Below are 19,241 nucleotides of genomic sequence, written 5' to 3' on the forward strand. Positions count from 1 at the left end.
CGGGATGGGGATGAGACAGGTGGAGGGAGATGGGGTTGGGGGTTCGGGCGGTGCTGTGACCCCCCTCGATGGGGGCGGGGGGCTGGCGGATGCCCCCCCCGCGCCCCCCCCGGCTGCATCGCCATCGTCCCCCGCCATTGCAGCGCAGCCGCGCAGCCGCTCCCGCCCCCGCGGGCCCGGATGCGGCCCCCCCTCAATTGCATCGCCCCCCATCCCCCTATCTCATCGCCACCCCACTGCATCGCCCCCCCTTGCAGCCTCCCCTTGCAGCCCCCCCGTTACACTGTGCTCCGGGGGGGTTTGACCGCACGGTGGCAATTTGAGGGGGGGGGTCCATCCCCTTGTCCCTCCGGCTGAACGAGGAGGGGGGGGGCATTTCCGCACTGCCAGCGCACCCCGATACTTGTCCCCGTCATGGGGGGGTGACAGGAATGGGGGGGACACGAGCACCCTCGCCTGCACTTTCACCCACGGCGCTGCTCCTCCCCCCGCTCCGTGTCCCTGTGTGTCCCCCCCTCCCCAGCCATGCAGCAGGTCCTGGACAACCTGATGGGGCTCCCGGGGACCCCGGGGGTGGCCGATCTTGACCTCATCTTCCTCCGCGGCATCATGGAGAGCCCCATCGTCCGCTCCCTGGCCAAGGTACGGCGGCGCGGGGGGCGCAGGTCCCCCCCCGGCACCCCCGGGACGTGCGTGCGTGTTCATGGATCTGTGTGTCCCCATTCCCCACACCCAGGGGTCCCCAGTCCCCCCCGGATCCCCAATTCCCGTCCCTGGGGGTCCCCAACAGCTCTGCTGTCCCCTGAGCCCCCGGCTCCGGAATCCCCTCGGCCCCTCCCGAGTGTCCCCAATCCCCCCAGATGTCCCTCATGCCCCCCCTGCATCCGGGGGTCCCTAACCCGCCCCAGGGGTCCTTGGGGACACCCTGTCCCACCGCGGGGTCCCCGATCCCCTCAAGGTCCCTAAGCGCCCCGGGGGTCGCGCATCCCCCCAGCGCTTGGGGGTCTCCGCCCTTACCCGCCCGTCCCCGGGGCTGTCCCCGGTGTCCCCGGGGGTGTCCCCAGGCGCACGAGCGGCTGGAGGAGCGCAAGCTGGAGGCGGTGCGCGGGGACAACCTGGCGCTGGTGCAGGAGATCCTGCGGGACATCGGGCGCCTGGCGCGGCCCGAGGCGCAGGGGGCGGCGGCGGAGCTGGCCCGGATCCTGCGGGAACCGCACTTCCAGGTGCGTGCCACGCGCGCGGGGCCCTCTGTCCCGCGCCACACGCGTGTGCCAGGCGTGCGGGACTCAGGGGTGACCCCCCCGCGTGTCCCAGTCGCTGCTGGAGACCCACGACTCGGTGGCCGCCAAGAGTTACGACCCCCCCCCGAGCAGCCCCGGGCCCGAGCCCTCGCTGGGGTCGCAGCCGGTGCCCCCCGACGCCGTGCGCATGGTGGGCATCCGCAAGGCAGCCGGGGAGAACCTGGTGAGCCCGGCCTGGCGGCACCTTGGCGGGCAGGGGGCGCCGGGAGGTGACGGTGGGACATTTGGGGGTGCTGGGAGGTTTTGGGGTGCCGGGAGAGTGTTGGAGCGTCGCAAGGGGATGGGGACATCGGCAGCGTTATGGGGTACCGGGGGCGTTGTGGGGTGATGGGGCACTTTGGGGTGCCGTGGGCGTTGCGAGGCGCCGGGTGGGTTTTTAGGGTGGCTGGGAGGATTTTGGGGTGCTGGGGCCGGAGCGGGGTGTGCGCTGGGTGCGGGGCGGGTGTGGCGGGTGTGTCCCCGCTGTGCGGGGGCTGAGCGGGGCTGTCCCCTCAGGGGGTGACGTTCCGGGTGGAGCGGGGGGAGCTGGTGATCGCCCGCATCCTGCACGGGGGGATGGTGGCACAGCAGGGGCTGCTGCACGTGGGGGACGTGATCCGCGAGGTGAACGGGCGCGAGGTGGGCAGCGACCCGCGGGCGCTGCAGGACAGCCTGCGCCACGCCAGCGGCAGCGTCGTGCTCAAGATCCTGCCCAGCTACCAGGAGCCCCACCCGCCCCGCCAGGTACCGCCCCGCATCCCGCCCCGAATCCCACTCGCATTCCGCCTGCATCCCACCCTGGTCCCGCACCCACCACCCTGCCCACAGCTCCGCCCGCCCTCTGTTCCCATCTTCTGTTGTCCCCCTGCCCGTGCCACGCGCCCCTTGGCTGGCGCGTGTGCGCGGGGGCCGTGCGGGGCTGGCTGCGGCGGGCACGGGGGGCACGCCCCGCCGGGGGGGGCTCCTAGAGGGGCACACGCGTCCCGCGTGTCCCCCCCGCGCCGCGGAGGGTGACCCCCACTGTCGCCAGGTGTTTGTCAAGTGTCACTTCGACTACGACCCGGCCACCGACAGCCTCATCCCCTGCAAGGAGGCCGGGCTCAAGTTCATGGCCGGGGACCTGCTGCAGATCGTCAACCAGGATGACCCCAACTGGTGGCAGGTCAGGGGGGGCTCTGCCGGGCCCTGGTGGCCCCTGCCCTGTCCCCGTCCCCACACAGGACCCGGCCCGGCTGCCAAAGGGTGCCCTGCGCTGCCCCTCCCCGCGCCGTGCCAGCCACCCCCGTCTCCGAGGGACAAAGCAGCGCTGTCCCCGCGTGGCCTGTCCCCGTGCGGGCCGTGCCCAGGCTGTCCCTCTGCCGCGGGCGCGGTGCCCCGTGTGCCACACGGCCGTGTGTCCCCGCACGTCCCCATGTGCGCCATCGCGGGCGCGGCGCTGGCGGCGCTGGGCACGCTCGTGTGCCTGGCGCTGGCCCTGGGGCTGTGCCTGGGGGTCGCCCTGGTGGTCGCGTGGGGCGCGGCGGCGGCGGCCGGAAGGTCAGGGGGGCCCTGCAGGGGTGGCCGGGGGGGTGGTGGCACTTGGGCTCCATCCTGGAGGGCGTTCTGGGGGAGATCCAGGGGTCCCTGTGGGCTTGGGGTGTGCCTGGGAGAATTCCTGTGAAGTGGGGGGGTCCCTGGAGCTCGGGGGGTGTCCTTGGAGCTGGGTGGGCTACTGGGGAATTGGGGGGGTCCCTGGAGCAGGGGAGGGTTCCTGTGTGGACTGGGAGGTCCCTGGAAATTAGGGGATTTCGTGGAGCTTGGGATGTGTGTCCCATCGGGATTTGGGGGGTCCCTGGAGCTGAGGAGAGACCCTGGAAACGGGGAGGAACTTGGGAATTGGGGAATCCCTGGAGCAGGGAGGAGTGTGGAGGAGTCCCTGAGGTCGGAGGGGTCTCTGGAGCCCAGGGCGGTCCCCGCGGGGCTGGGGGGTCCCCATGCGTGGCTCTGTGTCCCCAGGCGTGCCACGTGGAGGGTGGCAGCGCGGGGCTGGTGCCCAGCCAGCTGCTGGAGGAGAAGCGCAAGGCGTTCGTCAAGCGCGACGGGGAGGTGGCCCCGTCCTCAGGTACGGGGACATGGCCTGGCCGCGGGGACACGGCTTGGCGGGGCGGGGGAGGGAAGGGCCACCCCCCAAGGGGGAGCACGGCGGGTCCCCTGCGCCCTGTGACAATGTCCCCGCCGCCGCAGGGCCCTGTCCCCTCGGCAGTGCCCCGCAGAAGTCCCCGATTGTCAGGGTGATGTCCCCACGGCACTGCCCCTGCAGAAGATCCCAACCGCCTGCCCCTTGTCCCTGTCCCTGCCCCTGTCCCCACCCCTTGCCCTCGCAGGGGCCCTGTGTGGCAGCCTCAGCGGCAAGAGGAAGAAGAGGATGATGTACCTGACGACGAAGAACGCCGGTGCGTGTCCCGGGGCACTACCCCGGGGGAGCGGTGGTGGCACCCGCCGGGACGGGGTGCCCTGGGGTCCCCGGGGACGGGTGCCAGCCCTGTCCCTCGCCCAGAGTTCGACCGGCACGAGCTGCTGATCTACGAGGAGGTGGCGCGGATGCCGCCGTTCCGCCGGAAAACGCTGGTGCTGATCGGGGCTCAGGGCGTGGGGCGCCGCAGCCTCAAGAACAAGCTCATCATGTCCGACCAGGCGCGCTACGGCACCACCATCCCCTGTGAGCGCCCCTGTGCCCCCTCCCTGTGCTCATCCCTGTCCCCGGGGCGTCCCTGTCCCCCCTCCCTGTGCTCATCCCTGTCCCCGGGGCGTCACTGTCCCCTGCCACCACCCCTGTGCCCCATCACAGTCCCTGTCCCTGTGCTCATCCCTGTCCCTGCCAGCGTCCTGTCCCTGCCGTCCCTGTCCCCTGCCAGCATCCCTGTCCCCTGTGATCGTCCCCGCCCGCATCCGGGTCCCCGTGGTGGCTCCCGGCCGGGACAGGGGGCCCGCGGTGTCACTCGGGTCCCGGTGGTGGTTCCGGGACGGGTGGGGGTCACTCGGGTCCCGGTGGTGGCTCCCGGCCGGGACCCCGGGACGGGCGGGTGTCACTCGCGTCCCCCCCCGGCAGACACGTCCCGGAAGCCGAAGGACAGCGAGCGGGACGGGCAGGGTTACCGCTTCGTGTCGCGGGCCGAGATGGAGGCGGACATCAAGGCGGGCCGGTACCTGGAGCACGGCGAGTACGAGGGGAACCTCTACGGCACCAGGATCGACTCCATCCGCGCCGTGGTGGACGCGGGCAAGATGTGCATCCTGGACGTGAACCCGCAGGTGGGGACGCGGCCAGGGGACGCGGCCAGGGGACACGGCGACAGCCGGAGCCCCCCCGGCCGCGGGCTGAGCGCTGTCCCCTCGGGCAGGCCGTGAAGGTGCTCAGGACGGCGGAGTTCGTGCCCTTCGTGGTGTTCATCGAAGCCCCCGGGCCCGAGAGGCTGCGAGCCATGAACCGCGCGGCCCTGGAGAGCGGCGTGGCCACCAAGCAGCTCACGGTGCGGGGCCGGGGAAACTGAGGCACGTCTGGGGGGCAGGAGGAGGGCACGCGGCTCATGATGGGATTTCCCCACCGTCCCTGGGGGTGATGGGGAAACTGAGGCACGTTTGGGGGGCAGAGGATGCGCAGATCGCAGTGAGTGTTCCCCACCATCCCGGGGGCTGATGGGGAAACTGAGGCACGTTTGGGGGGGGCAGAGAACACGCAGCTCACGATAGGATTTCCCCACCATGCCGGGGGGTGGCAGGGAAACTGAGGCACCTAGCGGCAGGAGGGCACACAGCTCACGATGGATCTCCCACCATTCCTGGGAGTGATGGGGAAACTGAGGCAGCTTTTGGGGTGCGAGGACACACAGCTCACGATAGGATTTCCCCACCATGCCGGGGGGTGGCAGGGAAACTGAGGCACCTTTGGGATGCGGGAGGGCACACAGCTCACGATGAGTGTCTCCCACCATCCCGGGAGGTGCTGGGGAAACTGAGGCAGCTTTTGGGGTGCGAGGACACACAGCTCACGATAGGATTTCCCCACCATGCCGGGGGGTGGCGGGGAAACTGAGGCACATTTGGGATGCGGGAGGACACACAGCTCATGGTGGGATTTCCCCACCCTGCCGGGGGCTGCTGGGGAAACTGAGGCAGGCTTTGGGCGGCAGGAGGCGGACGCGCAGCGCACGGTGGAGGAGAGCAGCCGCATCCAGCGCGGCTACGGGCACTACTTCGACCTGAGCCTGACCAACGATGACCTGGAGCGCACCTTCGGGCGCCTGCGGGAGGCCATGGAGCTCCTGCGCGTGCAGCCCCAGTGGGTCCCGGTCACCTGGGTCTATTAGGGACCCCCGGACCCCCCTCAGCCCCCACCCCGCCCGGGGGGGCCGAGGGGGGCTGTGTCTCATCCAGCGGTGCCGTGGGGGATGGGGGGGGGTCTCTGCAGAGCCCCCCCAGGCCGAGCCCGACCCCTCTGTCCCCCCCCCCCCAAATCTGGGGAGGGGCGGGGGCAGCAGGGGGGCCCCAGGGGGGCCCGGCCCCCCCCCCCGCGCCCCCCCCCCCCCAAATCTGGGGAGGGGCAGGAGCAGCCGGGGGGTCCCATGGGGGGCACAGCCCCCCCACAGCTGAGTCACTGCCAGGACCTGGGGGAGCCCCCCTGGGATTGGGGGTGCGGGGTTTGGGGGGGGTCCCCTCGCTGTCCCCCAGGCCACAATCCCCCCTCGGGGACCCCTTTCTCCCCTTGCCAGGGTGGGGGTCCCCTCGCTGTCCCTCGTGTCCCCTGTCACCCCTCCCCAGGTAGCAATAACCCCCTCCCCGCGCCCTGTAATTAACCCTTCATTAACCCTTAACCCACCTTGTAATTAACCTTGTAATTAACCCGGGAGGGGGGGCCTGTGGCTGGGGACTCACTGCGGGGGGTCTGGGGCGGTGACCTGGCGTGTCCCCAAGGTTCAGGGACACGGGGGGTGCAGGGTGTGTCCCCCCTGCCCCGTGTCCCCCCCGTCCCTGCCGCCATTTCCTCCTTTTTGGTACTTTGCTGTCAGTTTTATTAAAGGAGACAAAAACGGCTTTGTCCCTTGTGGTGAACGCGAGGGGGTCTGGGCTGGCATCACCTGTGTCACCTGTGTCACCTGTGTCACCTGTGCCACCTGTGTCACCTGTGCTACCTGTGTCACCCGTGCCACCTGTGCCACCCGTGTCACCTGTGCCACCTGTGTCACCTGTGCTACCTGTGTCACCTGTGCCACCTCTGTTACCTGTGTCATCTGTGTCACCTGTGTCACCTGTGCCACCTCTGTTACCTGTGTCATCTGTGTCACCTGTGTCACCTGTGCCACCCATGTCACCTGTGCCACCCCGCCGCCCCCCCAGCCCTGTCCCCCCGGTGCTGATGGTTTTGATCTGCAAATCTCCATTTCCCCCCGGTCTGGGGGGGCTCTGGGGGGGCTGGGGGCGTGCGGGTGAGCGTGTCACACGCGTGTCACCTTGCACACGCACGGGGCCCTTGCTTGGTGCTGCCGGGAGGGGTCAGCAGAGCTGCAGGCACCGGGGGGGGGGGTCTGGGGGGCGGGCGAGGGGGGGTGCAGGGGCTGTGGGCGTGCAAAGGGCTTTTGGCTCCCTTGCACACGCCTGGGTGTGCCCGTACCCGTGTGTGCAGCGCCCTGGGGTGACACGGACGTGCCCACCTCGTGCACACACGTGGGCACCTCCCGCGGGCTGCCAGGGCCCTGGGGTGTCACGGGGTGCCATGGGGTGACGTGGGGTGCCATGGGGTGCCATGGGGTGCCATGGGGTGACGTGGGGTGCCATAGGGTCCTGTAGGGTACCGTGGCCAGGGGTGCCCTGTCCATGGTGCCCTGTCCCTGGCTCTGTGTCTTTAAGCAGCGCTGTCCCTAAAGCCGCTCCATAATCCCCTGAGCTGCCCCGGCTGTGAGGGCTGGGGCTGCGCTCGCCGGGCTGGGCTGTGTGCGTGTCCCTGCCGTGTCCTTGTTGTGTCTGTGTCTGTGCGTGTCCCTGACCTGTCCCTGCTGTGTCCCTGTGTGTCGGTGAGTGTCTGTGAGTGTCTGTGAGTGTCCCTGCCGTGTCTGTGCGTGTCCCTGCGTGTCCGTGCCCTGTCCCTGTGTGTCCCTGCCGTGTCCGTGAGTGTCCCTGCGTGTCTGTGCCCTGTCCCTGTGTGCCCTCGCGTGTCCCTGCCGTGTCCCCACGCAGCCACACGCAGTGACAGCCATGTGGCCCACGCTGCTGCTGCTGCTGCCGCTGGCCCTGGCCGCGCTGGCGCTGGCCCGGGTGGCCCATCGGCTGCTGGCCCCGTCGGGCAACCCCTTCGCAGGGCCACCCCCGGGGCCACCACGGCCCCTGGTGACCGACCAGCGCGCCCGGGACAGGGTCCTGAAGCAGGGTGAGTGTGTCCGCGTGTCCGCGTGTCCGTGTGTCCGTGCGTCCTTTGTAACACCGGCTGTGCCGGGCCGGTGTCCCCGGCGGTCACTGTCACACGTCTGTGTGTGTGTGTGTGTGTGCAGGGTTCTGTCCCTGGCGCGTGCCTGAGCGCCTGGACGCCGTGGTCATCGGCAGCGGCGTGGGGGGCCTGGCGGTGGCCGCCACGCTGGCCAAGGCGGGCCGCAGGGTGCTGGTGCTGGAGCAGCACGAGCAGGCCGGGGGGTGCTGCCACACCTTCCAGCAGCACGGCGTCGAGTTCGACGTGGGTGAGGAGCAGCGGGCAGCCCTGTCACCTCCTGTCACCTCCTGTCACCTCCTGTCACCTCCTGTCACCCCCTGTCACCTACTGTCACCCCCGTCACCCCCTGTCACCTCCTGTCACCTCCTGTCACTTCCTGTCACCTCCTGTCACCCCCTGTGACCCCCTGTCCCTGCGGCCCTGCGGCCTCACTGCTGCCAGCCCTGGTGTGTGCCATGTCCCTGCCATGTCCCTCCCCTGTCTCTGCCATGTCCATGCCCTGTCCATCATGTCCCTGCCCTGTCCCTGCCCTGTCCCTGTCCTGTCCCTGTCATGTCACTGTCCTGTCTCTGCTGTGTCACTGCCATGTCCCTGCCCTGTCCCTGCCCTGTCCCTGCCCTGTCCCTGCCATTCCCAGATGCCACCCCTGTCCCTCAGTGCCACACCAGGCAAATCCAAACCCTGCCCTCCAGGCTGCTCCCTCCTTGTGTCCCCGCCCTGTCGCCCAGCGTGTCCCCTGTCCCCACGCCACAGGCATCCACTACGTGGGGCAGCTGCACGAGGGGAGCCTCCTGCGGGTGGCCCTGGACCAGGTGACAGACGGGCAGCTCTGCTGGCACCGCCTGCCTGACCCCTACGACGAGGTGACCCTGGGGCCCCGGCGCTACCTGCTGCGCTCCGGCAAGGTGGCCTTTGTCACCGCGCTGGAGGAGCAGTTCCCCGACGAGAAGGAGGCCATCAGGGAGTTCATGAGGCTCTCCAAGGTGTGGCCCTGGCGTCGCCTCCCCACGGGGGTGGCACGTCCCCAAGGAGGGGTCAGCGTGGGTCACTGGTGGGGACGTGGCTGAGGGGTGGACATGGGAGCAGTGGGGACACAAGTGACAGTGGTGTGGGGACACGGGTGATGGCTGTGGGGGAAAAAGGTGGTGGGAACGGTGGGGACAAAAGCAGTGGGCACAGAGGGGACACAGAGGGGACTCTGGTGACAGTAGGGACAAGTTCTGGGGGTAATGAGGACATGGACGTCGAGGGGACAGCTGCTGAGCCACGGGTGGCCCGGGGGCCACAGCAGTGACAGCCCTGAGGCCGTGGTGGTGGCCAGTGCCGCTGGTGGCACACGGTGGTGTCACGCAGGTGGCCTCGCGGCACGCGGCGCTGCTGGCCCTGCTGAAGCTGTCCCCTCGCTGGCTCGTCGCCGCCCTGCTGCGCTCGGGGCTGCTGCCCCGCCTGTCCCCCGTGTTCCGCCTGGCCGCCACCAGCCACAGCCAGGCCGCCGCCCGGCTCACCGCCAACCGCGACCTGCGCGCCCTCTTCGGATACCTCTTCTACGGTCAGGGGCCGTCGCGACAGGGCGGGGCTGTCGCGACAGGGAGGGCGCCGGGCGGAGGAGGAGAGCGGTGCCGCAGCGGCGGGGGTGGTGTCACGACAGGGAGTGGCACCGTCACGACACGGGCAGCGCTGTGGTGGGATGGGGGCGGCTGTGTCGCGGCGGGAAGGGCCGTGTCGCGACAGCAGAAGGCTGTGTCGCGGCATGGGAGGTCACCGTGGCGACAGGGCAGGGCTGAGTCGCAGTGAGTGAGGGCGAGCAGCGCCTTGTCGCGACACGGGGGGGCCGCCCCGCCCCGCGGCGGGTGCCAGCCGCGCCCGCCTGCCCCGGTGTCGCCGCAGGCACGGCCCCGCGGGACTCGAGCTTCCTGGTGAGCGCGCTGATGGTTCACCACTACCAGCGCGGGGCCTGGTACCCGCGGGGGGGGGCCAGCGAGGTCGCCTTCCACGCCGTGCCCGTCATCGAGCGCGCGGGGGGGGCCGTGCTCGTGCGCGCCCCCGTCACGCGCGTGCTCGTCAGCGCCGACGGCACCGCCCTGGGTGAGCGCCGGGACCCCCCCCCTCTCCCGCCGAGGGATGGGGACGCGGTGGCGGAGACCCCCCCGTGTCCCCTGACTCCCCCGTTGTCCCCAGGGGTGGCGGTGCGGGCGGGGCCCGGCGAGGAGGAGCTGGAGATCCGCGCCCCCCTCGTCATCTCGGACGCGGGGGTCTTCAACACCTTCGGGAAGCTGCTGCCCCCCCACGCCCGCGAGCACCCCGGTAATGTGGCACTGGTGTCGCCGTGGCACCCGAGTCCTCAGTGTCCCCAGCATCCTTGGTGTCCCCAGCATGCCCGCACCCTCATCGTTCCTGGCACCCCCGTGTCCCTGCCTGGGTAGGGTCAGGTGCCACCCCCGTGTCCCCTGCACAGACAGGGTCAGGTGCCACCCCAGTGTCCCTGCACATGCAGGACCCAGTGCCACCCCCATGTCCCTGCCTGCTCTCAGGTGCCACCCTCGTGTCCCTCCACATTCAGTGTTAGGTGCCACCTCCACATTCAGGGTTAGGTGCCACCTCCGTGTCCCCTGCCCAGAAAGGCTCAGCTGCCACCCCCGTGTCCCCTGCACAGGCTCAGGTGCCACCGCTCTGTCCCTGCCTGCACTCAGGTGCCACCCCCGTGTCCCTGCCTGGGCTCAGGTGCCATCCCTGTGTCCCTGCCCGAGCTCAGGTGCCACCGCTCTGTCCCTGCCTGCACTCAGGTGCCACCCCCGTGTCCCCTGCACAGGCTCAGGTGCCACCGCTCTGTCCCTGCCCGTACTCAGATGTCACCCCCATGTCCCTGCCCGCGCTGAGGTGCCACCCGTGTCCCTGCCCGGGCTCAGGTGCCACCGCTCTGTCCCTGCCTGCACTCAGGTGCCACCCCCGTGTCCCCTGCACATACAAAGTCAGGTGCCACCCGTGTCCCTGCCTGCTCTCAGGTGCCACCCGTGTCCCTGCCCGGGCTCAGGTGCCACCCGTGTCCCTGCTGGCCGGGCTCAGGTGCCACCCTGTCCCGCAGGTGTCCGCTCCCTGCTGGCCGCGCTGCGGCCGGGCATGGGCTCCTTCCTGGTGTTCGTGGGGCTGCGGGGCAGCGCGGCCGAGCTGGGGCTGCCCCCCACCAACTTCTGGATCTACCCCCACAACGACCTGGATGCCATGTGAGGGCTCCGGCAGCCCGGGGTGGGCGGCACGGCGGGTGGCTGGGGGGCACGGGGGGTGTCACCCCCCCGTGTCCCCCCAGGATGACCCGCTACGCCGCCCTGAGCCGCGACGACGTCCCCGAGAACCTGGCCATGATGTTCATCACCTTCCCCGCCGCCAAGGACCCCACGTACGAGCAGCGGCACCCAGGTACCCTCCTGGGGGGGGTCCCGCGACCCCCCAGCTCCCTCCGCGGGCTCGGGGGCTCCGCAACGGCCCCGGCTCGGGGTGGGCGCTGCCACCGCCACCCCCGCGGCGCTGTCACCGGCTGTCCCCGCCCCGCAGGCAGGTCCTGCATGACCATCCTGACCATGGCACGCTACGAGTGGTTCGAGGAGTGGGCCGGGAGCCGCCCCCGCCACCGCGGCCCCGACTACGAGCGCTACAAGATGGACATCGCCCAGCGGCTGCTGGACAGGGCGCTGCTCCGCTTCCCGCACCTGCGGGACAAGGTGCTCCGGGGACGGGCCGGGGTGTCCCGCGGGGGTCCGGCCGTGCCCCCCTGACACGCCGCGGGTCCCCATCCCGTGCAGGTGGACTTCGTGGAGGCGGCGACGCCGCTGAGCAACCAGCACTACCTGGGGGCTGCGCGGGGGGAGATGTACGGCACGGAGCACGACCTGCGCCGCTTCAGCCCCGCCGTGCTGGCCGCGCTCAGACCCGACACGCCCGTCAGGAACCTCTACCTGACAGGTGAGGGGCTGTCCTGCTGTCCCCGTGTCCTGCTATCCCTGTGTCCTGCTGTCCCCATGTCCTTCTGTCCCCACGTCCTGCTCTCCCCATGTCCTGCTATCCCTGTGTTCTGCTGTCCCCGTGTCCTGCTTTCCCCGTGTCCTGCTTTCCCCACATCCTTCTGTCCCTGTGTCCTTCTGTCCCCACATCCTTCTGTCCCCACGTCCTGCTGTCCCCGTGTCCTGCTGTCCCCACGTCCTGCTGTCCCCATGTCCTGCTGTCCCCGTGTTCTGCTGTCCCCGTGTCCTGCTGTCCCCACATCCTTCCGTCCCTGTGTCCTTCTGTCCCCATGTTCTGCTGTCCCTACGTCCTGCTGTCCCCATGTCCTGCTGTCCCCACATCCTTCTGTCCCCACGTCCTGCTGTCCCCGTGTCCTGCTGTCCCCACATCCTTCCGTCCCTGTGTCCTTCTGTCCCCACATCCTGCTGTCCCCACGTCCTGCTGTCCCCGTGGCCAGCACACGCTCTGGACGGTGTCCCCAGGGTGTCCCTGCAGTGGGTGGTGGCTCTGTCCCGCCCCGGGGGTGGCAGTGCGTGTCCCCCGGGGGTGTCCCTGTCGCACGGCGTGTCCTCAGGGCAGGACGTGTTCTCCTGCGGGCTGGCGGGGGCCGTGCACGGGGGGCTGCTCTGCGCCTCGGCCGTGCTGGGCCGCCTGCTCTACCTGGACCTGCTGCTCCTCAAGAGGAAAATCAAGCGGCGCCAGGGCCGCCACACGGCCTGAGGGGACAGCGGGGACAGCTGTCCTCCTCGGGGACAGCTCTCCTGGGGCACGGCCCCGGGCTGGGAGCGGCTCCCGGCTCAATAAACCGCGATGTCCCAGCGGCCAGCAGCTGTCCTTGGGGAGGGGATGGAGATGGGGGCGGGACAGGGAGGGGACAGGGATGGGGACAGGGGTGAGACTAGGATGGAGAGAGGCTTGGGATGGAGATGGGATTGGGATAGGACAGGGATGGGGACAGGGATGGGATTGGGATGGGATGGGATGGGGATGGGGATGGGGACACGGCTGAGACTGGGATAGAGAGAGGGATGGAATGGGGATAGAGATAAGATAGGGATGGGGATGGAGATGGGAGTGGGACAGGGATGGGATGGGGATAAGGACAGGGGTGAGACTGGGATGGAGAGAGGGTTGGGATGGAGATGGAGATGGGATAAGGATGGGATGGAGATGGGCACAGGGAGCACCCACAGCTGGGGGTCAATGGGGGATGCAGAACCCCCTTAAAATTTCCCCCCTTCTCCCTTTGTACTCCCCGAGCTTCCCCAGCCCCGCCCTCCCCCCAGCAGAGTCCGGAATTCTTGACACTTTTAAATATAATAAATAGGGGGATTCTCAGTGGGATGGCCTGGGAAAAGGGGGGGCCATGAGCCCAGGCCATCCGGGGGGTCCCGAAGGATCCATGTGCCCCCGAGTGGAGGTGGGGGTTGTCACCAGCTGTCCTTGGAGTCACCTCTAGGTCCGAGTGCTGAAGGGGGGCTGAGCTGTGGGGTCGTGGCCACACTCGGGGCACGGCCCCTCGGGCAGGGGGTACAGGAAGGGCTTGGCTGTCACCTGAGGGCGAGGAGCGTCAGTGTGGGGGGATTGTGGCACACTCAGGGGGTTCCCCAGGGAAAGAGGGTGTCCCCCTGCGTGGGCAAGGCACCCCGCAGCCCACACCCCACATCCCACCACCCCACAGCCCACCCCGGCCCCTGGCCGGGCGGGACCCACCTCGCTGTAGGGCGGGGGCTCCAGCCCCGCGGGGATGGCCGCGCTGGGCAGGCTGGGCAGCGTGGGCATCAGGGTCAGCGGGGGGGGCACGGAGCCCTGGGGGTCTCCGAAGGGCGGGGCGGGAGCGGGGCCCTGCGGGCTCCTGTAGGCGGGGGGGGGCACGGGCTCCTGGCAGAGCTTGCGGCAGATGTGGAAGATGAGGAGGAGGACGGTGATGGCTACGAAGGTGATGACGATGATGAAGAACATGGCCCTGGGGACACCAAGACGCGCGTGCTGGGGGCTGGCATGTCCCCCCTCCCCGTCTGTCCCCCCCCCCAGCCCTGTCCCCACACCCAGGGTCTCTCCACGCCCCCGTCCCCAGGGACCCCTCCCGGGCATGGCCCCCCGCCAACGAACCCGGTGTCCCCCGGCGCCGCCGCGTCACCTCGGTGCCACAGGCGCACTCTGGACCGGGGCCACCCCACGGCCCGGCCCAGCCTCGCACGCCCGCGCCCTTTGCCCGCTCCCTGCCCCGCAGCGCACCTTGCCCTGGGCGGGGGGCCCTCGGGGCACCCGCCGTGGCTCACTTTGGGGTGATTTGGGCTACTTTGAGGGCTTTTTTAAGGGTGGGACCGTGCCAAGGGGTGCTGGCGCCTTGCTGAGGGGCTGTCCCCAAACTGGGGTGACACGAGGGGTGCTCGGGGTGGCACAGGGAATTCTCTGGCCCTGCTGGGAGTCGTGCCCGGGCCGAGGGGAGGGCGACGAGCCAGCGGCGAGGCCGAAGGAGCGGGATCCCCCCGCGGGTGTGAAGAGCCGCCGGCTCAGCGCCGTAAGCTCCTAAATCCCATCAGAGCCTGAGCCCCGCGCCCGGGGGAGCGGGGGGAGAGCGGGGAATAAACCGGGGAGAGCGGGGAATGAACTGGGGGAGATCCGGGGGTGATTCGGGGGGACAGCCAGTGGGTGAATTAGGGGTGATCCAGGAGTGGTCCGGGGGTGATTCAGGGGTGATCCGGGGGGTGAACGAGGGATGATCCGGGGGGTAAACGAGGGATGATCCGGGGGTGGTCCGGAGTGCCCCGCGCTGCGCCCCCGGCCCCGAGGCAGCGGGTGATAAAGCGGGTGACAAAGCGGGTGACAAAGCGGGTGACAAAGCGGGTGACAAAGCGGCCCAAGAGCAGACAGGGAGGCGGTGGCAGAGGGGACAAGGCTGGTGGGGAGCTTTGGGTGGGGGAGTTGGAGCCGCGGAGGGTTGAGGCATTGGGCCGTGGGATGCCCTAAGCAGGATCATCCCCCTAAGGGGTTTAGGGCTGCCCGGGGCACAGGGCTCAGGCAGCTCCAGCCGCGGAATTGGCTCAAGGGCTTAGCGGGGCATTTGCCGCCACATGTCCTCCCGTGCCCTGGTGAGGACCCCCCAAAATCGGCCCCCCCAAATGCGGCAGAGCCCCTCCCCCAGCCTGGCGACCCCCCCTCACTCCTGGCTGAAGTGAGTTTGCCGGGTCTCTGCTGCCGGACACGGGGCTCCTTCACCCCCGGGGCCGGGTGCTGCCCCCTGAGCCCAGCCCGGGGCGCTGGGTGGGGGTCCCTTCGTGTCCCCCAGGGCATGAGAGGGTGCCCGGGGCTCCTTCGGGCTCCTGATTCCCCACCAGCCGCGGGGGATGAAATCCCAGCTGGAGGCAGAAACATCCGCGACGCCAGGTGGGTGCTGGAACGGGAACGGGGGGTGCACACACCTGGGCACACCTGGGCACACACACTCGGACTCACAGACGGTCACACACGCACACATGCCCTGGCACACGGACCCCGTGCCTGCAGGGACGGCTGTGCCAGCCCCGCTCCCGCCTGCCAAGGCTGCCACGGTGCCACCAGCCCCGGCGCAGGGACAAGCGCCATCCCCAGCCGTGTCCCCAGGTGACCCCGCCTCGCCGCTCTCCCGTTTCCCCGGCCAGGGCGGCGTCCCGGGAGGGGACACGCGGGACAGGCGGGCCCCGGTGCCGCCGGGCACAGCCACAGCGGGCTGGGGCGCGCCGCTGTCACCGCTGAATCCCCTCCGTGGGACGAGGCAGGGGGACCCGCGGCCCCCCGCCCGCTCCGGGCCGCCTTGGCCGCGCTGCAGACTCGCGGTTGCGCAACCCGGGGTGACGGGGCCCCCCAAAACCCGTGAGAACCGGCGGTGGCTGCGGCGGGAGCGGGGCCGGGGCCCCGCAGGCGCTCCCGGTGTGCCTCGGTTTCCCCGGGAGAGCGGGGGCCGGGGTGCCCCGTGCGGAGGGAGGTGCCCGGCCGCGTGTCCCTGTCCCCTCCCCAGGGCCGGGGATGCGCGCACACGCGCTGTGCTCGCTGCGCCGTGCACACACGAGTGTGCAAGCGTGTCCGAGCGTGCACAGGCACACGGAGATCCCCACACGGACCCCGCCGCAGCTCCTCGGCCACCGCGACGCTGCCGAGAGGACCCCATGTGTCCCCCTGTCCCCATCCCCACATCCCATCCGGGCCACCGTCCCCCCAGCCCCCTCTCCGCCCCCGCCTGGCCCCGTGCCCCCCTTCCCTACCGCGGCCCCTCTCCCCTCCCTCGGCCCAGCCTTTTCCCTTCCAGCTCCCTGTTTGAAGCTATTTTTTCCACAGCTCCTGCCAAGAGCCGCTAATGAGAAACAAACGGGCTCCTCGGCCGCGGCTGCTCCCGGCCCACACACCTCCGGCCGCGGGGCCGGGCTTGCACCTCCCGGTGCCCTCCTGGCAGCGGCCCCGGGCACCTGCATCCTCCCCACCTGGCACCGGCACGGGGCATCTGCATCCCGCCCGGCTGGCACCTCCACCCTCCCTGCCCGGCACCGTCCCTGGGCACCTCCAGCCCCCTGTGTGCCACCATCACCGGCTGTCTCTGTCCTGCCCGTGTGCCACCATCCTTGGGCATCTCCATCCCCGCACCCAGCACAGCTCCCGGGCATCTCCATCCTCCCAGGGCATCTCTGTCCTGAGCACGTCACCATCCCTGAGCACCTTAACTGTCCCCATCTGTCACCATCTCAGGCTGTCACCAACTCCCCATCCAGCCCACCCCTGAGCATCTCCATCCTGCCCACCCAGCATCACCCTTGGGCATCTCTGTCCTGTCCATATGCCACTGTCCCTGGGCATCTCTGTGCTGCCCAGGTGCCACTGTCCCTGGGCACCTCATCCTCTCCTCTTGTCACCATCCCAGGGCACCTCACCCCCTCCTCTTGTCACCATCCCTGGGCACCTCACCCCCTCCTCTTGTCACCATCCCAGGGCTTTTCCATCCTGCCCCCATCCCTGGGCTCTGTGCCCCTCTGCAGGGCAGGGCTGGGCCGAGGCCAGGTGCCACCCGGCTCTGAGCACCTCGGTGTCCCCTGTCCCCCGGTGTCCCGTGCCTGTGACCAGGCCGGGTGCCAGGGAGGAGCGAGGTGTGAGGGAGTCCCGAGCTGTCCCCCCCGGCTCCCCCGCCCGCCCCGGGCTCGGCGGGGCCGCAGCCAAGCCCGTGCTGTTCCAGTTGGCCCCGGCCCGGCCCCAGTTATCGGCCGCTCACATTTTCCACTGAGCCATGTTTGTGTTTGAGCAGCGCCGGAGGAGGGAGGGAGCGCGGGAGAGGGGCAGGGACCCCCCGATCCCACGGCGGGGAGGGGGACAGCGTGTGGGGAGGGGGATTCCCGGGGCGGGGTCGGTACCGAGGGTGGGAGCAGCACCCAGGGATGGGAGGAGGGAGCAGGGGGAGCTCAGCACCTGGAGACCCAGGGATGGGGACATCACCCGGGCTTGGAGCGACAGCTGGGCTGTGGAAGCAGCATCTGGGGACGGGAGCGGTACCTGGGGGCGGGAGCGACGCCCGGGGATGGGAGCAGCACCCCGGGATGGAAACCCCGGGGACACAGAGCCGGCACTGCCCGAGCCGAGCATTCTCTCATCCCACCCTTGAGGCTCCCGGGACAGCGACGGCCGAGCCAAGCCCGGGACAGGAGACGCCCCCTCCTCACGCTCAGGCTGTGGGGAGCAAAGCCCCGCCGTGTGCGGCTCCCCGGGCCCCGGGGCCGCGCGGGTTCCTCGAGCGAGCGCGGCTGGGCCAGGCCGTGCCGGAGGGACGTCACGGGCCGGATCCTCGCCCTGCTTCCTCGAAGGAGCCGCCGCTGCCGCTGCCAGGGTGACGCTGGCGGCTCGGGGCTGACCTGCTTTCTCTCCTCCGCCCCGGCATCCCTCCGGCATCCCTCCGGCCGGGCCCGGCCCCGCTGCGCCGCCAGCGCCGACGGCTTCCTGCGGAGGCGGAGGAATTTGGCTCCCGGCCGCGGGACTGGAGCCGGACACCGCCGGCAGCGCGGCCACCCCGCACCGGCCGAGGGACAGCCGGGGCTCCGCCGGCACCGGGAACGGGAGCGGAACGGGCTAAGGGTGCCACCGCGGCCCTGGCGGCATCGCGTGGGGTCGGGGTGGCCATGGGGGTCTGTCCCTGAGAGCACACGCGTGACACAGGCTGGCACGCAGGGGATGCACACGCCTGGCACAGCTCGGCACACACCGGGGTTACGGTCACCCGAGCTGGTGTGGGGATGGAGAAGGGATGGAGGGACAGAGGGATGGGGAGAAATAAATAAACACAGTGTGAATTAGTCAGATGGGATGGATGGATGGATGGATGGATGATGGATGGATGATGGATGGATGACAGGTTACATGAGAGAAGGGACAGACAGGCAGCTGGCACAAGGGACAGCATCACAGGCAAGGGACATTTCACAGAGTGGCACCATCAGCCCCTAAAGCCCCTCCCGGGTTCACCACACCCCCCGTTACCCCCCAAGCCCTGTGGAGCAGCACTGACCCCCTGCCCCCCTGAGGGTGAGCCCGTGGGCACCACAGGTGTCACTGGTGTCCCGTAGCCCTCGGGGGTGGCACCCAGCGTGTCCCTATGGCACAGCCATGTACCCAGGCCTGTCTGTGCCCAGGGGCTGTGCTGTGCCCATGGGCAGGGCTGGGCACCCGCCTTTATCCAGCCCTGGCCCTCACAGGCCAGACCTGGCAGCCCCGGCGTGTCCTGCTGGTGGTCTGGGGGTGCAGCCCCCTGGTGCTGCCCGTGGTGTGCCCCCAAGCGCTGCCAGTGCCACGTGCCAGCCCTGCTTGTGGCACAGCGTGGCACACAACAACCCTGCTGGTGGCACTGTCCCCAGCCCTCCCGTGGCACAGAGTGGCACTGTCCCGAGCCCTGCCGGTGGCACAGAGTGGCACTGTCCCCAGCCCTGCCCGGTGCCCTGCCGACCTCCTCCTCTTCCTCCTCCTCCTCCTCCTCCTTCTCCTCCTCCCGCTGCCGACGTGGAGGCTGCGCCGGGGACGTGTCAGGGCCGGGGTTCGCGCCAGGGGCATCCCGCTCCTGCCCCACTCCGGGGGGGGCTCGGCCCGGCGGGGCTCCGGCTCCGTGGGGACACGGCCGCTCCCCCTCCCCGCGGGCCGGGGACCCCCGGGGACCCCCCCTTGCTCCCGCGGTCTGTGCGGGACCCCCGGCACCGCCCGTGACACGGGGACACCGTGGGCTGCCCCCCGGCCCCGCCGTGCCTCAGTTTCCCCTCACACGTGTGCAGGGCCAGGGACGAGCCCGGCGGGCGGGGGTTGTTTTTTTGCCCTGCCGGTGGCACAGAGTGGCACTGTCCCCAGCCCTGCCCATGGCACTGTCCCCAGCCCTGCCGGTGGCACTGAGTGGCACTGTCCCCAGCCCTGCCCGGTGCCCTGCCGACCCCTCGGGGGTGCTCCCCATTCTGACCCCCCCGGGGTGAGCAGGGGGAGCCCGGCCCGCCCCCCCCGCCCCCCCATCC

The 19,241-nt window shown here is 70.4% G+C and overlaps 2 protein-coding genes across 5 annotated transcripts in view; both read left to right on the top strand.

The window, feature by feature from the left end:
* Positions 1-5,762, top strand: part of MPP2 (membrane palmitoylated protein 2) — a 6,087-nt gene extending 325 nt beyond the window's left edge. For 2 of the 4 annotated variants that reach the window (XM_039700616.1, XM_039700615.1), the window contains exons 2-12: positions 524-642; positions 1,065-1,223; positions 1,315-1,464; positions 1,797-2,024; positions 2,311-2,442; positions 3,276-3,381; positions 3,644-3,712; positions 3,817-3,978; positions 4,369-4,571; positions 4,661-4,789; positions 5,450-5,762. In XM_039700616.1, the coding sequence (XP_039556550.1) occupies positions 526-642; positions 1,065-1,223; positions 1,315-1,464; positions 1,797-2,024; positions 2,311-2,442; positions 3,276-3,381; positions 3,644-3,712; positions 3,817-3,978; positions 4,369-4,571; positions 4,661-4,789; positions 5,450-5,626 (1,632 nt within the window). In that variant the 5' untranslated portion in view covers positions 524-525 and the 3' untranslated portion in view covers positions 5,627-5,762. Of the gene's footprint in view, positions 1-523; positions 643-1,064; positions 1,224-1,314; positions 1,465-1,796; positions 2,025-2,310; positions 2,443-3,275; positions 3,382-3,643; positions 3,713-3,816; positions 3,979-4,368; positions 4,572-4,660; positions 4,812-5,449 lie in introns of all 4 variants that reach the window. The other 2 variants (XM_039700619.1, XM_039700618.1) reach the window with 2 other exon arrangements.
* A 1,746-nt stretch (positions 5,763-7,508) lies between these two features.
* On the top strand, positions 7,509-12,453 carry LOC120498180 (all-trans-retinol 13,14-reductase-like). Its single transcript, XM_039700607.1, has 11 exons — positions 7,509-7,680; positions 7,802-7,984; positions 8,491-8,720; positions 9,091-9,286; positions 9,625-9,822; positions 9,916-10,041; positions 10,820-10,958; positions 11,042-11,151; positions 11,287-11,453; positions 11,535-11,694; positions 12,308-12,453. Exons 1-11 carry the CDS (start codon positions 7,509-7,511, stop codon positions 12,451-12,453), a joined length of 1,827 nt encoding a protein of 608 aa, XP_039556541.1.
* The last annotated feature ends 6,788 nt before the right edge of the window (positions 12,454-19,241 follow it).

The sequence above is a fragment of the Passer montanus genome, unplaced genomic scaffold, assembly GCF_014805655.1.
Source record: "Passer montanus isolate IOZ18808 unplaced genomic scaffold, ASM1480565v1 scaffold142, whole genome shotgun sequence".
Classification (NCBI taxonomy): domain Eukaryota; kingdom Metazoa; phylum Chordata; class Aves; order Passeriformes; family Passeridae; genus Passer; species Passer montanus.